The 24786-nt window shown below is 36.3% G+C and overlaps 1 protein-coding gene across 10 annotated transcripts in view; it reads right to left on the reverse strand.

Moving 5' to 3' along the window:
* Positions 1-7717: 7717 nt before the first annotated feature.
* The window catches only part of FAM126B (family with sequence similarity 126 member B), a 90354-nt gene continuing 73285 nt past the window's right edge, over positions 7718-24786 (reverse strand). For 9 of the 10 annotated variants that reach the window (XM_042995041.1, XM_007090006.3, XM_042995042.1 and 6 more), the window contains 4 exons: positions 23578-23665; positions 19697-19856; positions 18777-18944; positions 7718-14559 (listed from right to left, as the gene is read on the reverse strand). In XM_042995041.1, the coding sequence (XP_042850975.1) occupies positions 13958-14559; positions 18777-18944; positions 19697-19856; positions 23578-23665 (1018 nt within the window). In that variant the 3' untranslated portion in view covers positions 7718-13957. The remainder of the gene's footprint in view (positions 14560-18776; positions 18945-19696; positions 19857-23577; positions 23666-24786) is intronic. The other variant, XM_007090007.3, reaches the window with a different exon arrangement.

The following is a 24786-nucleotide window of genomic DNA, read 5'->3' on the forward strand; positions in this document are numbered from 1 at the left end:
GCACACCGAATCTCCCGCCCTGTCCATTGGGCGGAGTCCAGGAAAGCCAATAGAAAGCGTAGTCAGCCGAGAGCGACGTCTCTGCCCGCCAGTCGGTTTCGGCCTGCCGGCCCCGCCCAGCAAGAAACCTGAGGAAAACGAATCCCTAAACTCGGGTTCTGGGCCTTTCCTAGTCTCTTTCCGTTTCCGGGGAAAGGAGAAGGAAGTGTCGCTTACACCTGGAGGAATTTGTAGAGGTGTAGCAGGTTGAGCGGTCTGCCCTGAGGCAATCTTAAAAGTCTTCATTGGTTTCTCTAGACACCTTCTTTTGAGCAAAAAGATAATGGGAATGAGTTTGCGGTTTTTTTTAAAAATATTTTTTCTTAACGTTTATTTATTTTTGAGATAGAGAGAGACAGCATGAACTGGGGAGGGTCAGAGAAAGAGGGAGACACAGAATCCGAAACAGGCTCCAGGCTCTAAGCTGTCAGCACAGAGCCCGAAGCGGGGCTCGAACTCAGGGACCGTGAGATGATGACCTGAGCCGAAGTCGGAGCTCAACGGACTGAGCCACCCAGGCGCCCCTATGTCGTTTTTAAACATTTATTTCGTTTGGGGTGAAAGGTAGGATTGCGTACATCTTAAGGTTTTGGGGTAGGGAAGAGGGAGACAGCCTTCTCTGTAAACAAGAGAATTAGGGCCGGGGCACTGAATATGGAGATGATCCGGATCGGACTCCTAATGGGATAGAGATACTGGTAAAATAGAATGAGTATATACAAAGAGATACTGAAGAAGAAAAGGATTGGACCTACTAAGTAAGATACGGTATTACCCACTAACAGAATATATTTCGTTTAGATGCATTTATTCAAAACAAAAACACTACAGAATACCCTGCATACTAGATAACGATATACTATTGAGACAAACACGATCTCTGCTGTCACAGTAAATACTATAGGAGAAAATAATGAAGGGACAATGAGAAAAATGCTACCATATGAGAAGTTAAATGTTTATTGAACCACGTGGCGGAAGTATCTAAAGGACAGAAGTCCGGAACAATTTCCTTGGAGGAAGAGATGTTTAGACTGAGGGTTAAGTAGTTTTAGGCCAGGGAAAGAGGAGGGGCAAAATTTTCCAGCTAGAAAGCCCAAGTCAATATAGCAGGTACCTAAGAGGGTAAGAGGCAAGCACCAAAGTTGGGTTTGTTGTTTTGCGCGCTAGTTTGGCTCTTGGTACACTAGTCAGAGTTGTACTGAAAGATCACTGGGTAAGGAGTAAGAGTGGGAGCAGAAAGAAGGGATGGAGTCATACCTTTTGGAAGCTGTTTAAGAAATCCATGTGAGAAAGAAATGATGGTAGCCTGGATACCTTAATAGTCCATTTTGGTTGGCAAAGTTTAAGAAAACAAAGGATAAAGGCAATTTTCTCTATATTGGAAATTAAAAAGGAGTCTGGGGAAGGGTGAGTAGGGAGAAGAGAAAAGAACATAGCTGACAATGAAGTGATTGAAAAATTCATAAAAATATGAGGAATACTAAGTAGACATTCAATGTTCTAATATGTTCTTTATGTTTCTATGATGTAAACTCTCTTCCATCTCTTCTTCAAATCTACACTAAAGTCTAGACTCAGAGGCCTTGGTTTGAGTGGTGGGTTTTGATTGTTTTTGTGGTGTATTTGTGGAAAAGAGGGAAGGAGCTGAGTGTCCTTCATTTCTCTCAGTCTTTTTCTTTGAATAGTTCAGTTTGTTCAGTTAACTTTGAGCACCTACCTATACCAGGGACACAGTGCCCAGATATGTCCCTTACCATTAAGGAACTTAAGATTCTTATTGGGTAGAAAGAATCAGGTAATTTCAATGCAATAATGTGTAAGTGCAAGGATAGAATTTGCTGAGAACTACCGGGACAACTACCACTTAGCTTAGGTAAACAGAGGAAAAGTAGCAGAGGAAAGGCCTATCCAACTACAGATGATAGAGAATCAGGATGGAAAAGGGATTTCAGGAGGAGCGTATGCTATTAAAAAATGGGTGTGGTAGGGGCGTTTAGGTAGTGCAGTCGGTTAAGCGTCTGACCCTTGGTTTCAACTCAGGTCATGATCTCACAGTTTGTGAGTTCGAGCCCCACACTGGGGTCTGCACTGACAGCACAAAGCCTGCTTGGGATTCTCTCTCCCTCTCTCTCTGCCCTTCCCCCACTCGCACTGTCTCTCTCTCAAAAATAAATAAACTTAAAAAAATGGGTGTGGTAGTACAAAGCAGTTTGGTGTTAAACCTTAAGTAAAAGTATGAATGATAGGAGATGGAGTGGGAGAAATCTCAGGCTAAAGAACAGAATTTATCCTCTATGATGGAACCATTGAATAACTGTAACCAGGGGACTGATAGGTGTTTTTTATTAATCACTAATGAAGTTAAATTTGAGAGGGGCAGGGGACTAGTTAAGAGGTTATCAAAGCAGTCTAGATATGAAGATGAACACAGAAGTTTGAACTGTAGTAGTAAAACTGGAAAGGAAAGAATGAATTTGAAAAAAAAAAAAAAGGCAAAGTCAGCAGGATTTGGAAACTGGATATAGAAGTGAGGGAGAAGGAAGACATAATTCCCAGGTTTCTGGCATTGTTGCCTGGGTATTAGTTCCCAGTGTGCTGTGCAAGATGCTTGAGGCATCTTGACTGTGAAACTACTTTGAAAGACGGATATCCAATTATCCTGCAAACAGTGGATATAAGAGTTTGAAAATCGGTCAAGAGATCAAGAGAGAGATCTAGGGGTCATCAGTGTATAGATTAGAGCCAAAGGGAGAAAAAAAGAATTGCCTTAGGATGCTGAGTAAAATAAATGAAGTGAGATACCTCATCTGAGACAGGCAGCATGGAGATGAGGATAGCTGTAGATAGAATTGTTCTTTGAAGTGGTGGCCTCCATTTGAAGAAGAGTTGAGGCTCCTGAGAAAGTGGTACTTCAAAGTGATGAAGCTTTGGAACATAAATTGAAGGGCATGAAAAAGTGGGCAGGCCCAAGAAGTACAAGAACCTCAAAGTGTCAGGGGCTTAAGGTTGGGGCCAATGAAATTGTATTCATGCCTATAGCGTCCAGTGGTCTGAGTAAAGGAAGAGGAAAGGCAGAGTGTCGCATTGATGAGTCTACACACACACACAAACACACACACACACAGTGGATTAATCTCTTAAATTGGCATTTACTGTTTTATATATTTCTCTAGGAAAAAAAAATCTTGAGTCAGTGGTTCTGGGTGAAAGAAGGAAAGCTTAGCTATGAATGCCAAAGATTGTTATAGGATTAAAGAGAGTTTTCAATGTTGATTGCACATGAGAATTACCTGGGAAGCTGTTAAAATTACTAATGCTAGATCCCAATCCCAGAGAGTCTGAATGTGGCCTGGTAATCAAAATTTAAGAAAAATTTTCCCCAGATGATTTTAACATGCAGCTGGTGTTGAGAACCACTGAGTTAGGGAGTATGAAAATTTTTATCATATGAAATGATCTAGATGCTATGCATTAAACACACACTTTCTAAGGGTATAATAGGACTAGAGTATCAGTGACAGATGCCTCAGCACATAATTTCTACCCAGTTTTTAAATTATTTTTAACGTTTATTTTTGAGAGACAGAGACAGAGCGTGAGTGGGGTGGGACAGAGAGAGAGGTAGACACAGAATCTGAAGCAGGCTCCAGGCTCTGAGCTGTCAGCACAGAGCCTGATGCAGGGCTCAAACCCACAAACCATGAGATCATGACCTCAGCTGAAGTTGGACGCTTAACTGACTGAACCACTTACTCAACTTTAAAAAAAATTTTTTTAAACGTTTATTTATTATTGAGAGACAGAGAGAGGCAGAGCGTGAGCATGGGACGGACAGAGAGGAGGAGACACAGAATCTGAAGCAGGCTCCAGGCTCCGAGCGGTCAGCACAGAGCCCGATGCGGGGCTCAAACTCACAAACTGAGAGATCATGACATGAGCCAAGTCGGATGCTCAACTGACTGAGCCACCCAGGCGCCTCTCAAGACTTTTTTTTTTTTTTTTTTAAGATATCAGTTTGATTTCAGTCCTGCTCAGGAGAAAGTCATTACTTCTATCTGAACATCTAGGAATAAAAAAATTCTCACTAGGAATACAGTAGTGAGATCCTATTTTGTCTCCAGGATTTTTTTTTTAATTTTTAAAAATTAAAAAAAAAATTTTTTTAATGTTTATTTTTGAGAGAGAGAGAGCATGAGGAGGGAAGGGGCGGGGCAGAGAGAGAGGGAGACCCAGAATCTGAAGCAGGCTCCAGGCTCTGAGTTGGCAACACAAAGCCCAACCTGGGGCTTGAACCCACAAACCATGAAATCATGACCTGGGCCCAAGTGGGATGCTCAACCAACTGAGCCACCCAAGCACCCCTATCTCCAAGATTTTTTTACACCAGGGATGATAAAACCCTCATAAAGCACAAATTAGTAATGAAAGATTTGGCAGATTAATCCTTAAAAAATATGCACATAATTATTCAGACTCTGGGAAATGAGTTTTAGAAGTTTTACAGTGTACATAACATAGAGTTTTATAATGTGCATAAAGCCATTATTTATACATTTTTTATAAGTATCTATAGCATTTAAAATTCTGATTATTTTCTTTGAGGAAATGGGGATATTTCCCACTGAGTGTTGATTGGAGAGAATAAAAAATATTTTTGAAAAAAAAATATTTTTGAATTGTGTTTAAATTATACAATGATTCAGAGTTTAAGTTTGTATTGGTCAGCATGACCTGGCCAGAAAAAAAATGTTTTCATTCCTATGCATTAAACATTGTTCCCTAAGTGCCAAAAGTGACTGGTCCTTCAAATGAGTTTTAGAAGCAGTCAGTCCCACCCGTTTCTGATATAACATCTTGAGGAAAACCAGAGTTGTTATTACGGATTATATTGATCCTATTTGGATGAGGACCCAGGGGCCAGATTTAGAGCTTTAGAAACTCTAAACATAAAACTTTATTTGTACCCTTTCTGATGGTGTTTAAAACATTAAATCCTAAAATAATTGTAAGTCAGCCCAAAAAAGTTCTAATTTCTTCCTAAGCTACCTGGCAGGTTTTTTTGTTGTTGTTGTTTTGTTTTGGTTTTTTTTGCAGGGGAGGGATGAGGATAAAAACAGATAAAATATTTCTAAGTTTTTTGAGAGCTTCCTCTGCTTCCTTATACTCTAAGTCAGCTTTTCTCAACTTAGGCCCCTCACACAAACCACACAAAGACTATTTTCTCCTCTCTAGAATGGTACACAATTATGGATGGTACATAATTGGAACCACACATAGGAGAGAATTTATAATTATGTATGCCTAGGGTTTTAGGGCTTGATTCTTTCCTGGACTTAGTTTGCCCATTAGTAATCTAGCTCTACTAAGATCCAATCTCCCCCTCGCCCCCCCCCCCCGCCCCGCTTAGGGGTCTTGACTTTGTGGGGGATAGGACAAGTATACTAATAACTGAGAATAATCAATACTGTATGAAGCAGCATCTTATGTTAAGTGCACAAGTCCATGAGCCGGAGTGTCTAGTTCAATTCCAGCTGTACCACTTACTAGCTCTGTGACCTTGGACAGATGAACGTTCCTTTTCTTACAAAAGGAGAATAACAGTACTTATCAGACACTGTTGTATTATTGAATTTTTAAAGTTGTTAAAGTCATTAGAATGGTGCTTGGGATGTCCTAGAGCCCAATGAATGTTGTTATTGTTTAATTCACGTGGGAAGGATCTCTGGAATGTAAATTATTGTGATGTGGACCACAGTTGTATATGTATTAGGGCAGTGTTGCTGCTATCTTGTTAATATTCACTATTTTATTACAGTAACTTAGTTTTTCCCTTTGTATTTTCTCTGTATTTTCTAAAGTTTTCAACATGAGCAAATATGACATTTTTAATAAAAGGAAAAAATTGAAACTGTCAAACTGGTGAATCTCACCCACCCTAACTACTGCAGATGCAGAATCAAGGCAAAAACAACAAACCAGACTTTGTGAGTTGCCTTAAACCATTCTCTTCTGAAACTGATCATCTATATCAGCAAATTTGAATTAAGGCATAATAAAGTATTTTTAAAAAGTATTTTATATTGCTTGGATCTGAAGTAAAAGAATAAAGCCTTGGTCCATAAGCAAGGAACAGTAGCTATGAGGAAAGAGGGGGCTGGAAAAAAAGGCCCGAGACTTTTCTAGAAAATGCATATATAAAAAAAGGAAAAGAGGGCCTGGAGCTCAGCTCTTCATTCAACCCATGTTCCAAGAGAAGGCTAAAGTGTATCTTTAGAAAACACAATGTGGGAAAGACCAAAAAGTTGAGTGACTAGAAAACTAATTACTGGTAAGTGTACAGGGAAACAGGCACTTTCATACCTTTCTGAAGAGAATGTAAATGACTGTAGTAATGTTGGATCTTCTTTATAAGGACCTTAGGAGAAAATTTTCAGTTTTTTCATCTCAGTTCTAGAAACAATTGTGCTTTATCTAAGAAACTGATTTGTCTTATCTTAAGGATCTCTAAAATTCATATAATTAATCTCTCTTTACATTTGGCTGTTTTAAAGTTCAGATAGATAAATTTGTATCTCAACAATAACATAAATATACGGCATGTATTTTATGTATTAAGTTCATTCCTGCCTTCATGTTATTTATTTTATGGTGCTGTATGTAACTTTATTTATTGCTTTAGTTTTATAAACTGCCTTAATAGTGTGTCATATAAATAAAAAGTTCAGACATACATGAATAAAATGGCATGCTTTGAAAAAAATACAATGAAGGACCATTTTAGGGTATAAAATTTAGGTAAGATATAAAATTAACTCAGGGGAATCCAGTCAAAAGCCAAATAAAGCTGTATTTTTATACTGTACAAAAGAAAATTTACAGTCTTAATGTAACTAGATACATCTAGGGGAAAATTACACATCTCTCAAGAAACACAATATTTAACATCTTAGATATGTTTCTGCATTGCAGACTGATAATGAATTTTATACATCTTTATTTACAATAACTTAAAATATTTTTTCATCTCTGGCAGATATTTACAAGGTCAACAGTGACTATGTTTCACATTTCAACAATCAACAGCATTAACCAATTCAGTAAGACAGTTAAGATAATGGCTTACATGCACCAATAAATGATTTTAAATGTGCGTTTTTTTTCTTCAGCTCTAAAAAATGAAAGTTTTCACTAGTCCTAGGTTGAAAGGACATCAGTCAATAGAAATCATATTTTCTTCATGCCTATCCTATTTAAATTTTCACTGGCACGAGTCTCTGAATACTTGGGAAATTTATACCAAGCTGTAGGTTGATGCTGGTTTAAAAAAAAAACAAGAAGAGCTGATCTATACATTCCATATCATTTTATGAAGCAAACATGTGGGATATCTCCTGTTTACTTGTCCATTGTGACAGAGACCAGACTATATATTACTAGAATAAAACTCTTGAGAAATTGTAGCTCAGGAGAGCTCAGGAGACAAAATAGTGCGAAAATAATTTTTGCACCATAAAAACGGTTTATCTTAACCAGTTAAAATGAATGTAAAGTCAGCATAATTTTTAGAATGAGAATCAAAAAGATTCACTGGAAAGCAGTTAAGCTTATTACAAATATTTATTTATCCATTTTTTTCATAGACTTTAATAACCTGTATACCCAACGTGGGGCTTGAACTTACAACCTTGAGATCAAGAGTCACATGCTCGACTGAGCCAACCAGGCACCCCACAAATATTTTAAAACAATACATGGAGCATTGAACTTATCTCTCAATTCATTGTGGATGATAAAGCTTAAAAAAAAAATCCAAAACCTACATTAGGAATTATTGGAAAGCCAATCTTCTGTTTCCAAGATAGCCTATCAATACGTTACTTTTAAACTACCACCTGATATGAAAAAAAAACACATATATAGGATCTGTTTGCAACATTAGTTAATATATAATTACATTTTGTGTCCCGCCCCCCCGAAAATCATTACTTAATAGTTTAAATCCATTAGTTCTTATTGGTCCATGCATTTAAAAAATGAGTATTTTAGCTTTTATTAATGATGTTTTCTGCAAAGAAAAAAAAAAACACCCAGAGTGATCATGTACATAAATTATGTAAAAACATACCATTTTGGCCAGTATCATACTTACTGGAAATAACTGCCATTACCCATTTTAAAAGATGCATTTCCATAACTCCCCCCTCAATTTTATTTTTAAAAAGCCATCATATCATACAATATACCAATTTTAGGAATTTCAATACTGATGAGCAGAATCCTTAATTTAAGGAGACATGAAGATGTGCCATAATGAATAATATTTGGACTTCTTAACTGGTACTTTTGCTGGAAGTGTAAAACGTTGACATAAGAAAGCCTGAAATGGAATCTTGTAGGTACTGTATACCTATGTTGCAGATCAAAGAATCATTTAGTATTTATTTCCCCCAGGGCTAGAGAGTAATCCTTTATGTTAAAGGGGCCTCATTCCTTAACAGTTAGGTACTTTAAAAAAATTATATTTGGTTGATACATTTTCTTTGGTAAATTTTGTAATCAATGAAGAATTTCCTCTGATACAATTAACACTGAGCTGTTGACACATAAATACAGCAAACCAGTTTGATACCAATTCTGCAGTTGGGGATGGATGGTCCAATTAAGTTCCTTTCTCTTTGAAAATAAAAGAATTTCCTTATTGAGCCTACCTCCAGATACACAAAGACTCATATATACTGTAAGCTATACTTAATTCTGATTTTTGTAAAATCTATATTGAGCCTAGTATCATAAAATCAGTCATCTGAATGTGCCTTAATTTGTAAACATTTTCTCAAAATCCAAAGTAAAACATAGAACCTACATTTCTGTACTGTGCTGCCAGTTATTTCACATCAATTCCAGCTTTCGGCTAACTTCTATTCTGAACTGTTTGCTCTCGTGTATATTACTCATGTGACTAATAGTTAAGAGTACAAAAATACTGAAGCAATTGAAGTTACCAAAAGTTTATGATTGTGTGGTCAGGTTTAGAAGGAATGTGTCTATGGAATAGGGAAAGGCTGGGTGATGAGGACTCCTCTAATTCTAATGGCAGGATCACCATACAAATTTCTGGCAATGCCAAAAACCTAATATAATTTAAGTGCACATTGGTTGACTTTATGAATATTATTTCCTATGTATATTCAGTGCCAATATGATATACCCATTAGGTACACAATGCAGGTAATACTAAAATTTATGCCTTATATTATCAACATGACCACCCTGGAAATGGAAAATTGTACCAATCTGGTGACTCATGATTTTATTAGCACTGTTTACAATTTCACACTGCATTCTATCTTATAATCTGGCAAATATTCTAATTTTTGAGAATTTAAGTTTTCAATCATTTCTAGTTGGTTTTCAAATAACTTGTTTCTAGAAAGCACTTTAAAAAAATTAAAGTATTACAAATAAGTGTCTCAACCGACTTAGTGGTTTGAAACATGACAATAATCATTCAACTTGAAAGGTAAAAAGTCTTATATTCAGACTGTTTAACATAGCCATAGTATAGAAAAGTTGCTCTAAAATTCTTACAGATTTTTTGACCACTGGCATGACCTATTAAACATTTTTAACCTGAAAAACAAATACATAACTGAAATACTGATTTAAAAAAAACCAAAAACTTAGTTTGTAATCCAAGATTGGAAATGGAGAGCTCTTCCTTGCCAGTGTTTATATAAATAGCATACTACCCCCTAAAGACAGATACTAGTTTTTTAAATTTATAAATGAACATGCAGAGAATTAAATGAGACAACTGATTGTTATTAACTAAAGTATTCAAAAATGGACCCATACAAACCTCACAAAGTGAGGTAGCAGAAACACCCCACTTCATTAAAATATTCACAAAAATAGTGCAAACAAAAAAATCTGAAAAGTTATTCTCAGTATTCCAGTGTCTAATAAATAGTTTAATTTAAAGCTACTAAGTGGAATTTGAGAATATACATTGGAAATATTGAGCTTATATAGCTGAGACTACTGCATTTAAGACATTTTATATGGTATATACATTTTAAATGACATTATGGTCACCATTCCATTATGGAATCATAAACTTCACACTATAAACCTTTTTCAATTACATAAGGAAATATTGCTTGTATCTATTCTAAAGCACATGTAAGGTTCTATTTTCTCAACATTAGAAATTAATGGAATGAAATTTATTTAATCTTTTCTTTGCAATACTCCATTGTGCAATACAATTAATTTGCCACCTAGGTGACTGTGAAAGCTGGCTGGCTGATTCAAAAGTTATTTTAAAATAGCTAGAAACACTGATCAAAGCCATTTCTTTGGGTTTATTTTTGCATTTAAATAAATCCCCAGAAATATAATCAACTATAAAATGGCAGCATACAACTGGCATGGGGCAGAAAATAGTAAGGCATAAATTAGAATTAAAAAAATGTATCTATCCTTACATCTGTGGTATAGATACCTACATTTCCAACACTTCCCATCTAGGTTTATTACTCTGCATATTTTCTGGATTTCATACTTTTCTTAATGTGCTATATTCACTAACTACTAGACCAGAAATATAAAGAAACTGCAAAAATGGAGACAGTTACATACCACGTTTACCATAGTAGGAGTACAGGGAGGCAGTGGGTGTTAATATGCATTTGATGGGAGACAGGAGTTATATTCTGGCTCTGCTTCTTAGTTATGTGAACTTAATCATGTCACAACCGTTTTGAGTCTCAGTTTCCTGAGGATGATATTTGGGGAGCTGGGCTACTAGCTAGATATTTCTAGGGTCTCGTCTAGCACAAAAATTCTGACTATAATAAACAGGCACAGAAGAGTAACTGGGAGCATAAGAGTGGTGGTAGGGGTCAGTACTTCAAACTATAACCATTTTCCCCCTTCCAGCTTCTCTAACCTGACACAGATGGCATCAATCAGATTGTTTTATTATAGAAAACAAGTATTTTCTCTGTAATGAGCTTTTCCATAGAGAGAAGGACTTTTTCTTATGAAAGGTAAGAAGTATAAAACAACAGGCTGTTAAATAATAAAGTATGCATATTGCTGGTATATATTTGTAACAGCTGTTGTATATCTGAAAACTATTTTGAATTAAATGCCAATAAATAATGCAAATGAATATAAAAAATCTCTTAGAAAATTTGACTTATGGTTTATTAAAACTCATTCCATTTTAGTTATATCTTGCACAGGAAATCTGTTCTAAGACCCTGAATGCACAGTTTGAACTAAATGAAATGTTTCTTCATTAAAGCCAAATCACATAACTTAAAAGAATGGAAAAAATGTTACAGGGTCATGAAACATTAATGGGTATATATACATACAAAATACGCATGTATATACATACAGATAAATGAATTCTTAGAAGTTGAAAGTTTTTCAAAACCAACTTTTCAAGTATAAGATTTTTAACAAAATAAAAGCGAGATTTATATGTATTACAGCTTTTGCTGTAATTTGGTATTGTTTTGTGTGTGTGTGTGTGTGTGTGTGTGCGTGCGCGCGCGCGCGCGCGCACATGCGCTTTAACCAAACCATGCTAGATTTAGATGCCAACATCCGTACAACTTGTTGAAATCAAAACAACCCATCAGCCTCCTAAATCAACCGCTGATGGCCAAGATCTTACCCCTTGGTAAGAACAATGCTCTTTTCCTTTCATACCTGAAACTTTGCTTTCCTCAGTATGTTACAGATCTTTACACCTCATTTTTTTTGGCTGCTTTCAAACTCACTTATCTGACATCCCTTAAATTAAAAAAGAGGGACATCTAAAATATGTCTTTGTGATACACACACACACACACACACACACACACACACTCACTCACTCATACACACATCAATACATTTCTATTTATAAACTTTTAACTTTATCCCAGACTTTGGCAATGTTGTAGTAGTAGTATTGGTTGTGTTAGTTCAGTTCAGGTTCTAGGTTTCCATTTTCATATGAGCTGAAAAATGTTACAGACCACCAAATTCAAACAAGCATCTCATCGTTCTTATAAAGATTCTAACAAAGTCCCCTATAAAACAAAACAAACCCTCTTAAAATAAGAAGAGGAGAGGGGAGATTTTCAGATGTGGAAAAAAACAAGAGGCATTTTTCCGATTATTTTATCAAAATCTACTGTAATTTTAATTGGTAGAGATAAAAATTTAAACTTTGTTAATTAAATACTTGCTTTCTATAAATTCAGTATATTTTTCTTTCACAATAAAATAAAAATGTCTAAATGTATAAAGCACTAATAGCTCTGATGTATTTTGTGGAAGGATAATGTATATCAGTTCAAGTCACAATACACTGATTTTTAAAAAGCCAATATATTCTCTTCTTTTTCAATCAAGCATTAGAGCCTGAGACCGAAAAGAACTTATACTGAAATCTTACCCAACCAAATCAGAACTAAAAAAAAATTTTTTTCACTAATAATGTTTTTTGTAGCCTCTTAGCACAATTACCAAAAATGATACTTACATACATTCAACATCTAGCTTACTGGCATGATTTCCAAGTTTTATAAAAATGAGAAACTTTTGCAGATATATGATCAGAAGGTACACAAATTGCATTACACTAAACACAAAGGCAGTGTGGTCCTTGTCGGAGAAATCAAGTCAGTACCCCCTGGTAGAAATGTTCTATAAAAATGTGTCACGTTGAAGCATCAGTGTTTTCAGCCAATTATCTGTCCCTGATGTATTTCCTTAAAGTATATGATCTATCAGGACTTCAGGTTTCTTAATCCAAAATATCTGACTGAATTTAGGTACATCTAGAAAGCAGCTGAAAGGGCTTCTCCAACAGTCTGACATCACAGAAAGCAAGTTGAGAAATCCCTCTCTTTACCTGAAGACGTACTTGTTCTACTTCAGTCATCATCAGCTCACAAAGGAAAAGAAAAAAACCTATCAAAACTTCCCCTCGCACACACAGTCCCACACGAGCTAAACAAAAACCACCCCCTCCCCCTCCCCCAACAAACCCCAGCACCAAAGTGTCAATCATTCCTGGGAAATAGAACATGCCCCTTGGATTCTCTGATTTCTTAGTTGTTCAAACTTTAAGGACAGAAATGACCTATGTCCTTGTGGGGAGGAGGGAAGACATGTTAATAATGACTATAGAGCCATTGAGAAAGTGCATTATCAATTAAACAAACAATTTTGAGCCCTGCCCTCCAAAGGAGGGGGCCCTAACTTGATTTAAATGCCTCAGTAACTGAACATTGTGTCCTGGAGATAAAGGAGATGGGGGGAAAAAGAGCCACCCACATTTTAATGAAAAAGTGCAGCAGTCTACCACCTTTCCCCATGCTTCTCAAGAAAATGATTGCACAGACTCAGAGAAGTCCAAAGTCATAGCAGAATCTCTGAGGCACTCCTGGTTAAAAGAGAAAAAAATATGATCCAGTAATCTCCACAGTTCTATAAATTATGAGAACAAACCCGTTTTGTTTTTTTAAACAAAAGCCAAAGAATCAATTCATAGGGATCATATACACCATTTCCTCTAACGTATCCTCAGTCTCACAGTGCTGAAATGGGACCGATCAGCCTACGATGGATTGCACATCACCCACAGAGAAAGGAAGGTATGGAAGATGCATACATTTTATACTGCTTCACAAACACATTTACAAGGAATAAGGTGAAGAGAAGATATAGGAAGGAGGAAAAAAGAAAACCTTATTGCTGTTTCCATACAAAATACAGTATGAAGATACCTAAACTAAATCAAATCTGATTACGATGACCAATTTTTTCACAATGTGGGATGAAGTGTCTTCATGTACAATGAAATGTTCAGTTTAAAAGGTAAGCAAAAAGATGAGAGAGGATGTCAGAACTACACCTGGGATATTAGCTGCATATTGAAACTTGGGGATCGAGACTGCTTGGTTAAGGGAGCTCCTGGGCTAAGGAGCTCTTTACCTTCTCCAGCTTGACCTAGCCGGTCTTCCTGTAGACTGATAGTTGAGTATCGATTAACATTGTTAGCTGCTAGATTAGTAACTCCCTCAGTGCCAACCCCAATGCTGGTACTTGCTTGACTGCCATTTACATAGTCAAATGATTTACTTGAGGAAGCACTGGCTGTCCGGATTAGACTTAAACTATTGGCTTTTGGCACCACCTGGCCAGCAGGCAGGCTCAGGTGTTTCTTCATCGGTGTCAGCTCGATTGAATCTACACTAAGATCAGTTGGTTGCTGTACATACTGCCTGCGAATGACTGAATCTCGAGGGCTCTCACTGGATTTGATGACAGAAGCTGTTTCTTTATCCTTAGCTGAACGCCCAGCTGCTACTTTCCTTAAGCTTCCCCTCTGAGAAGAGGAGGATGGTTTGGTCCCAAATGGCTGACTGCTGAGGGAGGCCCCTGATGAAAAGCCTTCATCTGCATCATTTAGGTTTACCGACTCTTCTCCTCCATTTACACCCTCAGCACCTAAAAAACAAATCAGACAGACTCAGCAATAGCTAAGTTAAAAAAGAAGGAATTGTGAATAAAAACTCAACTGACCTTATCTCTTGGGTAATGTTTGCTATAGGTTGGCAATGACCCTGTTATCAAATCAACACTTACCCTAAATAATTTAGGGGAAGAAATCTTAATCTGCACAGAATTCTAATATGCTATCCATTGTGTTTATTCAGTTTGAATTAGTCCAGCTTTTGTAAGACTATCCACAAACAAACTTAGTATCTCAGTATTTAGGCATATAAAACAACTTCAGGTGAAATACATTTTGTTACTAATCTTTATAATACACCCTTGTCAATTTGAGGTGATGATATCTATCTGGTTTAAAAAAATCAAAAGGTTTTCCTCATATCTTCCTTAACCCACCATAAAACAGACCATTCAAGAGTCACCCTTCTAATTTCAGTCACCCAGAATAATGTCAAACTCATTATTCCTACAGGCAAACCCTTTTTAAAAAGGGCAGTAAGATTTTACATTTACTCAACAGCTAAGTGCTTCTACATGGCTTTAAAGCTTTTAACATGGAACTAGATTTTCTAACTCTAAAAAACTGTATATTGTTTCCAGTAACATCGTAATTATATTTTGTCTTATGGGCATATCTACTCACTGGTTTCCATATTTTCTTGACAAATTAATGTGAAGGAAATATTTGATTATCAGTAACTAGCAGAGATAGCTATAAGGATTTTTACTTTCTATAGTATGTACATCTGTAATAATTTAGATTTTTAGTCTTGAGATGTATTATTGTTATAATCATAAGATAATGTGTGTCCCATTATGTTTCGTGCAGAAACTGCAGTTAACAAAAGAATCCTTACCTTGGGATTTTGTTAGAAGGGAAGAAGCGTATCTAATGTATTTAATTTGGGTTTTCCAGAAAGCCCAATTCTCTTACTGAAAGTATGATCAACAATCTCTTAACGGGTAGCAGTTTGCTACATCATTACATATGTTTGCCAGACTGCAAGAAAGGTTTAATCTGAATCCACATATAGATATAAATATTACAGTTAAGGTATTAGGAAAAAATTCTAAACAAATATTACTTTGAGATATAGGTTATCTAAGTAAAATACACATAAAATATTTAAACACAATCTTTATTTAACATAGTACCTGGAAAAATAAAAAATAGTTTCTTAAATATATTTTCTTATATGGATTAGTTATTTCCTTCCTTCAAAAGAAGAACAAAATAGACTATCCTTAAAGCAGAAGGCATGTTGTTATTATATCCAGCAGTTTAATAATTAACCATCATGCAAAGCCATATGAAAATGCAGCTGACACCACTTCTCTCAACCCCTTCTTCAAAAGAGTATATAACGTACCTCAAAATGAAACTTTATATTATATTCACATGGTATCATCTTAACAATTTACTTACAGTTAGTATAAAGAAATCCAAAATACCCAAGAAAAGGTATTTACTGGTTCACAATTGATATCAGTAACATAAAACTGTAGTGAACAAAAATGTATCATCAGATATATATCTATTTATACTGAGGAAAGGAGACTGAGAGACTTAGTGGTAGCATCTAAATTTTGCCTCATGCAGATCTGATGCCCAAGCAATATGGCCATAAAAGAGATGATGATAACATAAAAGCCAGCATGCAAGAGAATCTACAGATATTGCATATACCAAGAAATGCTGTTCCAATACAATTGAATACTAACATACTTTAATTATAGGCATTGTCCTCAGTTTAGTAAGAATTTTAAATCCAACTTTAATTTTTTATTAATGTTTACTTGTTTTTGAGAGAGATAGAGCACAAGCAGGGCAGGGGCAGAGAGAGGGGGACAGAGGATCCAAAGTGGGCTGTGCGCTGACAGCAGAGAGCTCAATGTGGGAATGGAACTCACAAACTGTGAGATCATGACCTAAGCCAAAGTTGGATGCTGAACCGACTAAGCCACCCAGGCGCCCCTAAATCCAACTTTAAAAGTTACAAATAAAATGTTACTTGACAATCAGGGTAAGGGAAGGCGATGGGTTTATAGTCTCCCTTCAATTTCAATACATAACAAATATAATTTTAATTGTAAAATGATTTAAAACCATCATACTAGAAAATTCTTTTAAAAGGCCAAATATTGATGTTAATACAAAAGCTCCAGCAGACTTCAGAATTACCAACACTTTACATAGGTTTTAGTAATTTCCTTCCTTCTATTTAAAAAACCTCAAGGAATTAAAAAGGCAGTTATGTCTCACAACTTTTTTTCCTTTCTATTTTTTTCCCTGGATGATGATATAACTCTACTCATGATCTGCAGGGAAGATAACCAAAAAGGATCTTTAATGAAATTTTCCATTCATGTCTGCCTTTTCTTATAAATTTAGCTCCTTCCGAAATTGATGTAAAGATATAATTAATCTAGATTAAAAGGCAAAATAATTTTTGAGAAATTTCAAACACATTGAAGGAACTTATTCCTCTTTCCTTGTGGCAATACCCCACTCTCACAAACTGAAATTTTACCAGTGATAGTAAATATTAAAAGAGGCCATTTTAAAAGAACTACTATTTCGGTTCCTTTTTCAAAGTATATGACTTTTCATGAACTGGAAGAAATGTTCCAACCTAATCCCACACTCTCTAGAATTTCATCAAGCATTAATTAACATAGTACTACATTTAGCACAAATAATCAACATTCTAAGAATGGTAGTATATATATCAAGTGGCTCATTTAGTCATCAGGAATGTTGAGAAACAGGCTGTTGTTCAATTTAGGCCTACTATGGGTTCAACATCAATTCATATACTTATTTTTATGCCTTTTTGACTATCTCAGGGATAACAAAGAGATACAGAGAAACTGAAAAGGGAAGGCTGCATCTTTCACAGGATCTCTGTGAAACAGCACCAACTTTTTGGGGTCCTTAGATCATGCACATGCAACACTGTTAAATGAAGTCAGGTCAATGTGGGCAAATGGGCAAGGGAACAGAGGACAGATTTAAATTCTTACTGAGCATGCTCAAACGCTAATGCACCAAAGAGCAAGAGACTTCCCTAAGGTGGAAGGTAACTGCTCCATATATGTTTGGTCTTAAGTAAAAATATATAACTTATTTTAAAACTATTTGCTATATTTTATTAATTAGTGTTAAGGTTCCAGAGTAGCAACACATTAAATAATGAAAAACTTAGGCTACAGTTCCCTCTTTCACAAAGCCAACTCCTATGAGCATCACATGACGGCAAATAAATAGTTTCCTATTGGAGAAAAGTGTTCTTTTACAGATGGTGATGGTGGTGGTGGTGGTGGTGGTGGTGGTGGTGGTGGTGGTGGTGGTGGTGGTGGGTGGTGGTGGGTGGTGGTGGTGATGGTGGTGGTGGTGGTGGTGGTGGTGGTGGTGGTGGTGGTGGTGGTGGTGGTGATTTGGGGGTAAAAATAAATTCTCATTTTGAGATACCGACATTGTGGAAACAAGATCTACCAGGATACCTGAACTCTAAATAACACATTTCAATTCTGTTTGGAAGCTATGTAAGACAACCGTCAATATTTACAATAAATGATAAAATGCAGTGTCCACCAGGATAGCACATTTATAGAGGAAAGAGGCCAGTAGTTTACTAGTTAGACCCAGGTGACTTGACCCACAGACTGTAAAAAGTGATCAATACTGGTTTACTCTATCAAAGAGATAAGAAATTCTTGTTAACTGACCAACCTGGACTTAGAGATAAATCGGCCAGCTCCACTTTAGTCCAATTTCCCAAAGATAATGTATGAATGTTTTAAAACTCTCTTCATATATTAAGGAATAAATTATTATATATAAGAAATCAATTCATATTGTCATGTCCATTGGGTGCATTTTTCCTTTCCCAATGTTAGAATAAACATGCTCAGTAATAAAAAAATCCCAAGCATTTTGGAGATAGGCCTCTGCCTTGTTAGTAGCCATGCCAAGCTGTTCTTTGATTACACAGAATGCAGATTCCAGGCCAGCACAAATGGTAACTAAAGATTGTACCTGACCTGGTGCTAGGCATATGGGGAGGTGTGCTTTGCAAGGAGGAGCTAATACACCCTGGGATAGTGGAAACACACACTAGAATGGAAAGATGTTCTGCTTGGGGATAGAGAGCCAGGATCCTTCTCCAGCAACTGCCTCACTGACTTCTGCCTCCTCATCTCTGTCCTACCCTCTGTTGTGGCTGCTGCTGAGTTGGGCTCCGGTGAGCCGTGCTCAGGGGTCCTGCGCACCAGCACCTCCCCCTCTTGCACACGTTTGATCCCTAGGTCAGTGGAGCCGTGTTGGACCGGGGAGCCAGGAATACTCGAGTCAGCCTCGTTTGAGAAGTCAAAGCCATCTGGGATTCAACATATAAAATTTTAGTGCTTTTGTGCTGTTCTATTCTTTTCTGAGCATTTTGCCCCAGGCAGATAAGAGAATGTATATATGGATATGATAAAAACACAAACGCTATTTATATAGTTACATGTGTGTGCACAGCATGCACACACATAAGGAGGCAGATGAACAATATGAGGTTTGCAAATGAATAGGACAGGAAAATAGGGATCATTAAAATGGCAATTAATATCTCTTAGGCAAGACAGCTGGACCATTTAAGTACCATATGCCTATGAAATACTGCTGGATTCAGCACTTACAAAACAAGGAAAAGCAAAGATAAAAATCTAAAATACAATAACCAACTCTCTATAGATAGCTTGTATTTCACCATTGGTTTGGTCAGTTACACAATTTTCTCCCACAATGCTCATACATGCACCTTTTTTCCCATTATAACAGGTTTAAAGAAACTTCTTTCCAATTGTTATTACTAGTTCAAAAATAAGACAAAAATTAACTTGATCTTATTTTCTGTTTTAATGTTCATAGAGCAGTCTAATAACATCTTTCTACATTATAAAAAATATATATCTATATCAAAATAAATTCAGGCACTTAAACTGCGTTTCCAGCGCTATACTAAAAAATAAAACAATTTTACTTTAATTATATACAGTACTATAATATCATGTGTTAACCTAGTCTATAAAAACAGTGATAAATTTGCTAGAATCCATGAATGGGCTACAGGAATTTTGTACTCACCTTCTCTTCTCCATCTATGACGACGGATTGAAGCTGTTGTAATCGCAGTCCGAGAAATCCTCGGCACTGTTGGAGTGACTTCCACTTTAAGTACTTTCTGGCCTTCTTGTGAAGAATCAGGAGCATCAAATGGTAATGAGTTTTTCATGGCATTGGCAACCTAAAATGATAATATAAAGCCTATGTATATTTACACTCAATATATAATTTATGATTATTTTTTACTTCATGTTTCCATAATTTTATTATGTTTCCATAATTTTTTAAAATTTATTTTATTTAGGGGTTCCTGGGTGGCTCAGTCGGTTGAGTGTCCAACTTTGACTCAGGTCATGATCTCGCAGTTCGTGAGTTCGAGCCCCACATCGGACTCTGTGCTGACAGCTCAGAGCCTGGAGCCTGCTTCAGATTCTGTGTCCTCTTCTCTCTCCGCCCCACCCCTGCTTGTGCTCTGTCTCTGTCTTTCAAAAATTAATAAAATTTATTTTATTTAAAAAATGTTTTTAAGTAGGCTCCATGCCCAGCGTGGAGCTCAAGGCAGGGCTTGAACTCAATAACCCTGAGATTAAGACATTAGCTGAGATCTAGAGTTGGAAACTTAACCAACTGAGCCACACAGGCACCCCTCTATAATTTTTTGAGTATGTATTTTAAACTGGTACTATAAAATATAAAAGTACAATATGTCAAAAGAGTTTGTACCTCCATTGTTCTGTATTGTTTTAGGGAAGCTTTTAAAATGAGAATTTATTTTTAAAAATGTGAGTCATACACTCCACAGATTCCTTAAAGTTGTTCACTTGCAAAGAGAAAAGGCATTCCAAAGAAAGAAAATTGTTTAACATTTGAACCCTGATAAAGAAAATTTAGAGTAGGTTTTTGATTATTCAGATGATAAATAACATGAAAAATTTAATCTCTGATAAAAAAAATTAGCCTTTTCTCCACTCTGTTTCCATAAGGAGAAATTTTGCCTAAACATGGCTGGCATTTTGTTTCACCACTGTGTGTGTGTGTGTGAGTGTGTGTGTGTGTGTGTGTGTGTGTGTGAGAGAGAGAGAGAGAGAGAGAGAGAGAGAGAGAGAGAGAGAGAGAGAGGGACAAAGGAGCGAAAGCAAGTGCAAGCAAGAGGAGGGGCAGAGAGAGAGGAGACAGAGAATGACAGCGCGGAGCCTGACACACGTGGCTTGAACCCACGAACCACTGTAACATCATGCCCTGAGCCAAAATCAAGAGTCAGGTGATTAACCAAATGAGCCCCCAGGCTGCCCCAACTGGTGCATGTTTCTTAACTGGGAAGTACTAATTTAGCAAAGATCTTGAGCTAGAGAATTGTTTTTCTCCCTTCCTCTATACTTGGAAAGGACAAGTAAAATGCAGTCTCCTGGACAAGTGTGCCAGTTCTGCCAATTCAAACTTCTCCAGGAGGCTATTCCAACATCCAGACTGAGGGGTGGGGAGTTAAGTCTTTAAATTTAGCTTTTATCAGGAATAAAGATGAGGCTTGTTTCTCTGCCAACTATTTTACCTATCATCTGGCTCTAAATTTTAATAGAGAAAAGGAGTGCTGTTTGTTGGGTCCCTCAAAGGTCCCCCACAACAAAGGATTGCTCTAAGATTAGAGATTACTAATCTCTTTACTTATATTGCCTTGGAAATGCCACCTCTACTTAATTTATAAGACTGCTACAAGGAGAAAAGTATGAATTTAAAGAGTATCACAAATGCAGGGTATTATTATTATGAAGTAATTATTTTATCTTCTTATCCATTTATTTTAATGTGACCCTTAGGGTAAAATTAGGCATGTTGACCTGAGAGAAAAAAAAGAAATTCAAATAGTAAATAACTATTATAAATGCTACCTCAATAAATTTATATTTGTATTAAGATATTAAAAAATGGTACAAAGAAAACAGCTTTAGAAATTGTGCTCTTGGGGCACCTGGGTGGCTCAGTCGGTTAAGCGTCCGACTTTGGTTTAGGTCATGATCTGTGAGTCAATCCCCGCGTCAGGCTCTGTGCTGACAGCTCAGAGCCTGGAGCCAGTTTCAGATTCTGTGTCTCCCTCTCTCTCTGACCCTACCCCGCTCGTGCTCTGTCTCTCTTGCTCTCAAAAATAAATAAAACACACAAAAAAATTTTTAATTGTGCTCTTAAAGTGTTACAAGTAAAAAACCACAAATAATACTTTTTAAAAAAATTTTTTTAACATTTATTTTATTTTTGAGAGACAGAGAGAGAGCATGAGCATGGGAGAAGCAGAGAGAGAGGAAGATACAGAATCCCAAGCAGGCTTCAGGCCCTGAGCTGTCAGCACAGACGCAGGGCTCAAACTCATGAACCACAAGACGATGACCTGAGCCAAAGTCGGACGCTTAACTGATTGAGCCACCAAGGCGCCTCCACAAGTAATATTCTTAAAATACCATCATAATACTACAAAAAGCCCAGAAAACACAGAAATTTGCAAAGAAAAACCATCCACAGTTGAATCACCTGATGACCATTAGATCTGTATGTTGCCTCTGTCCTGTCTAGATTTAAAAAATAGTTGTACACTGCTTGACTGACCACTTACACAAGCTAGCATTTTCTTTAGCATAAATCTTTGAATATAAAATTTTTTTTTCAGTGTTTATTTTTGAGAGAGGGGAAACAGCACGAGCAGGGGAGGGGCAGAGAGAGAGGGAGACAGAAAATCCCAAGCAGGCTCTGTGCTATCAGTGCAAAGCCCGATGCTGGGCTCGAACCTATGAAATGTGAGATCAAGACCTGAGCCAAAGTCGGATGCTCAACCGACTGAGCCACCCAGGTGCCCCTTGCATATATAAAAACTTAATCATACTCTGCTGTGAAACATCTTTTTTAATTAAGAATTTTTTAAGTTTATTTAATTTGAAAGAGAGAGCAAGCATGCACACACATGTACATGTACAAGCAGGGAGTGGCAGAGAGACAGAGAACCCCAAGCAGCCTCCGCATTTTCAGCACAGAGTCCAAAGCAGGGCTCGATCTCACAACCATGAGATCATGACCTGAGCCGAAATCAAGAATCAGACGCTTATTAACCGACTGAGCCACCCAGGTGTCCCAAAACATTTATTGTTTTGATTCCTCTGAGATTAAAAATAACACTAATGTTTGGATATTATACATTTTACAATACATTAAAAAAATTCAAAGTAGTTCTGGGATGTTTTGCTAGATATGAGGTAGTGGGTTAAAGAAAACACACATGACTGAACTACTTCTATAAAGGGAGGTTCGGAATTGCGTTATACTGCTACTGGTAAAGGAAAGAATGCCTTCCTTACTCCACTACTACATGTTCGCATTTGCTTTTTGATCGACCATTTACCTTTTGGAAATATATTTATTTTGTGGGAGAGTATGAAATCTTTTTATAGAGAACAAAATACTAATTGGCTTTCTTGTCATGCTTGTTGAGAATCTTTTTCTCAGTTTGTACAATACATATTAACTTTGTTTTTAAAAAACTGGTGGTTTAGAATTTAGATGCTTATGTGGTCAAAAACTAAAACAAAACCCAACCTATTTTGAGTGACTTGTCCCATCTCTTAAGCTTAGAAAATCCTTCCAATTCTAGAAATTTTAGTATTTCTAACCTTTTCTTCTTTCTTTTCTTAAAGGATTTCAAAACATTTGATTCTTAATTTATCTGAACTTTATTTTGATATGTGGTAGAAGAGGATCCAAATAAATTGTTTTCTCTCCAAAAGTTAACCAAATGTTACAGAATAAACCTTTTCCCCTCTATGATTTAGATTGCCTCATATCTTATATAGTGAATATCTTTATTCACTAGTGCCCCTTTCAGGCATAGGTATGTTTAATAAAAAGTAAATATAATAACTTACCAATAGTGGTTGAGAAAAAAGTTCTAGCTGAGCTCTATAAATGATGTCATCAAGGACTTCTTGGCCAAGGTCCCACTGCCCATTATACCTGTGGAGAAGCAGATTGTTTACTATCTTTAGCAAATATCTCTAATCTTCAACAACATTTTTATTGTTCCAAGTCCTACTATTGTGGTTCTAAAACAAGTTTTCACATTAACATTTGTATCATCTCATTTCCAAACTGTCTTACTTTTGGTTACAAGTACAAAATGAAGATTTTTGAAATCCAATGTTTATCTACTAATGTTTAAAATAGTTTACAGATGTCTTTTCACATAATTGGCTTTTATCATGTGTTGATATTTAGGGTAATCTACTGAAATGCATTTATGAAAACTTAGGTTATGAACTATGTAGATAGACATAGTTTTCCAGAAAGAAAGCCTGACCTACTTCCAGACTCTAATTTAATGACTAGTTATATTTTGGCTATTTAAAAAGTAATAAAAGGACTACTATGAACAATTATACACCAACAAACTGGACAACCTAGAAGAAGGATAAATTCCTAAAAACACACAGACTACAAGGACTGAATCATGAAGAAACAGAAAATTTGAACAGACCAATTACTGGTAAGGAAATCGAAGCACTAATCAAAACCCTGCTAACAAACAGAAGTCCAGGACCAGGTGGCTTCACAGGTGAATTCTACCAAACATTTAAAGAAACATTAATACCAATTCTTCTCAAACTCTTCTGAACAACAGGAGAGAATACTTCCATATTCATTTTAGAAGGCCAGCATTACTCTGATACCAAAACCAGACAAGAACACTACCAGAAAAGAAAATTACAGGCCAATATCCCTGATGAACATAGATGAACAAAAAAATTCTCAACAAAATATTAGCAAACCAAATTCAACAATATATTAAAAGGATCATATATCATGATCAAGTGGGATTCATCCCTTGGTGCAAATATGGCTCAAAATCTGCAATTCAATCAATATGATATACCATATTAACAAAATGAAGGATAAAAATCATATGATCATTTCAATAGGTGCAAAAAAAACCCATTTGACAAAATTCAACATCCATTCATGATAAGAACTCAACAACGTGAGTGTACAGGGGACACACCTTGACAATAACAAAAGGCATATATGACAAGCCTACAGCTAACATCATACTCAATGGTGAAAAACTCAAAGCTTTTTCT

The sequence above is a fragment of the Panthera tigris genome, chromosome C1, assembly GCF_018350195.1.
Source record: "Panthera tigris isolate Pti1 chromosome C1, P.tigris_Pti1_mat1.1, whole genome shotgun sequence".
Lineage (NCBI taxonomy): Eukaryota > Metazoa > Chordata > Mammalia > Carnivora > Felidae > Panthera > Panthera tigris.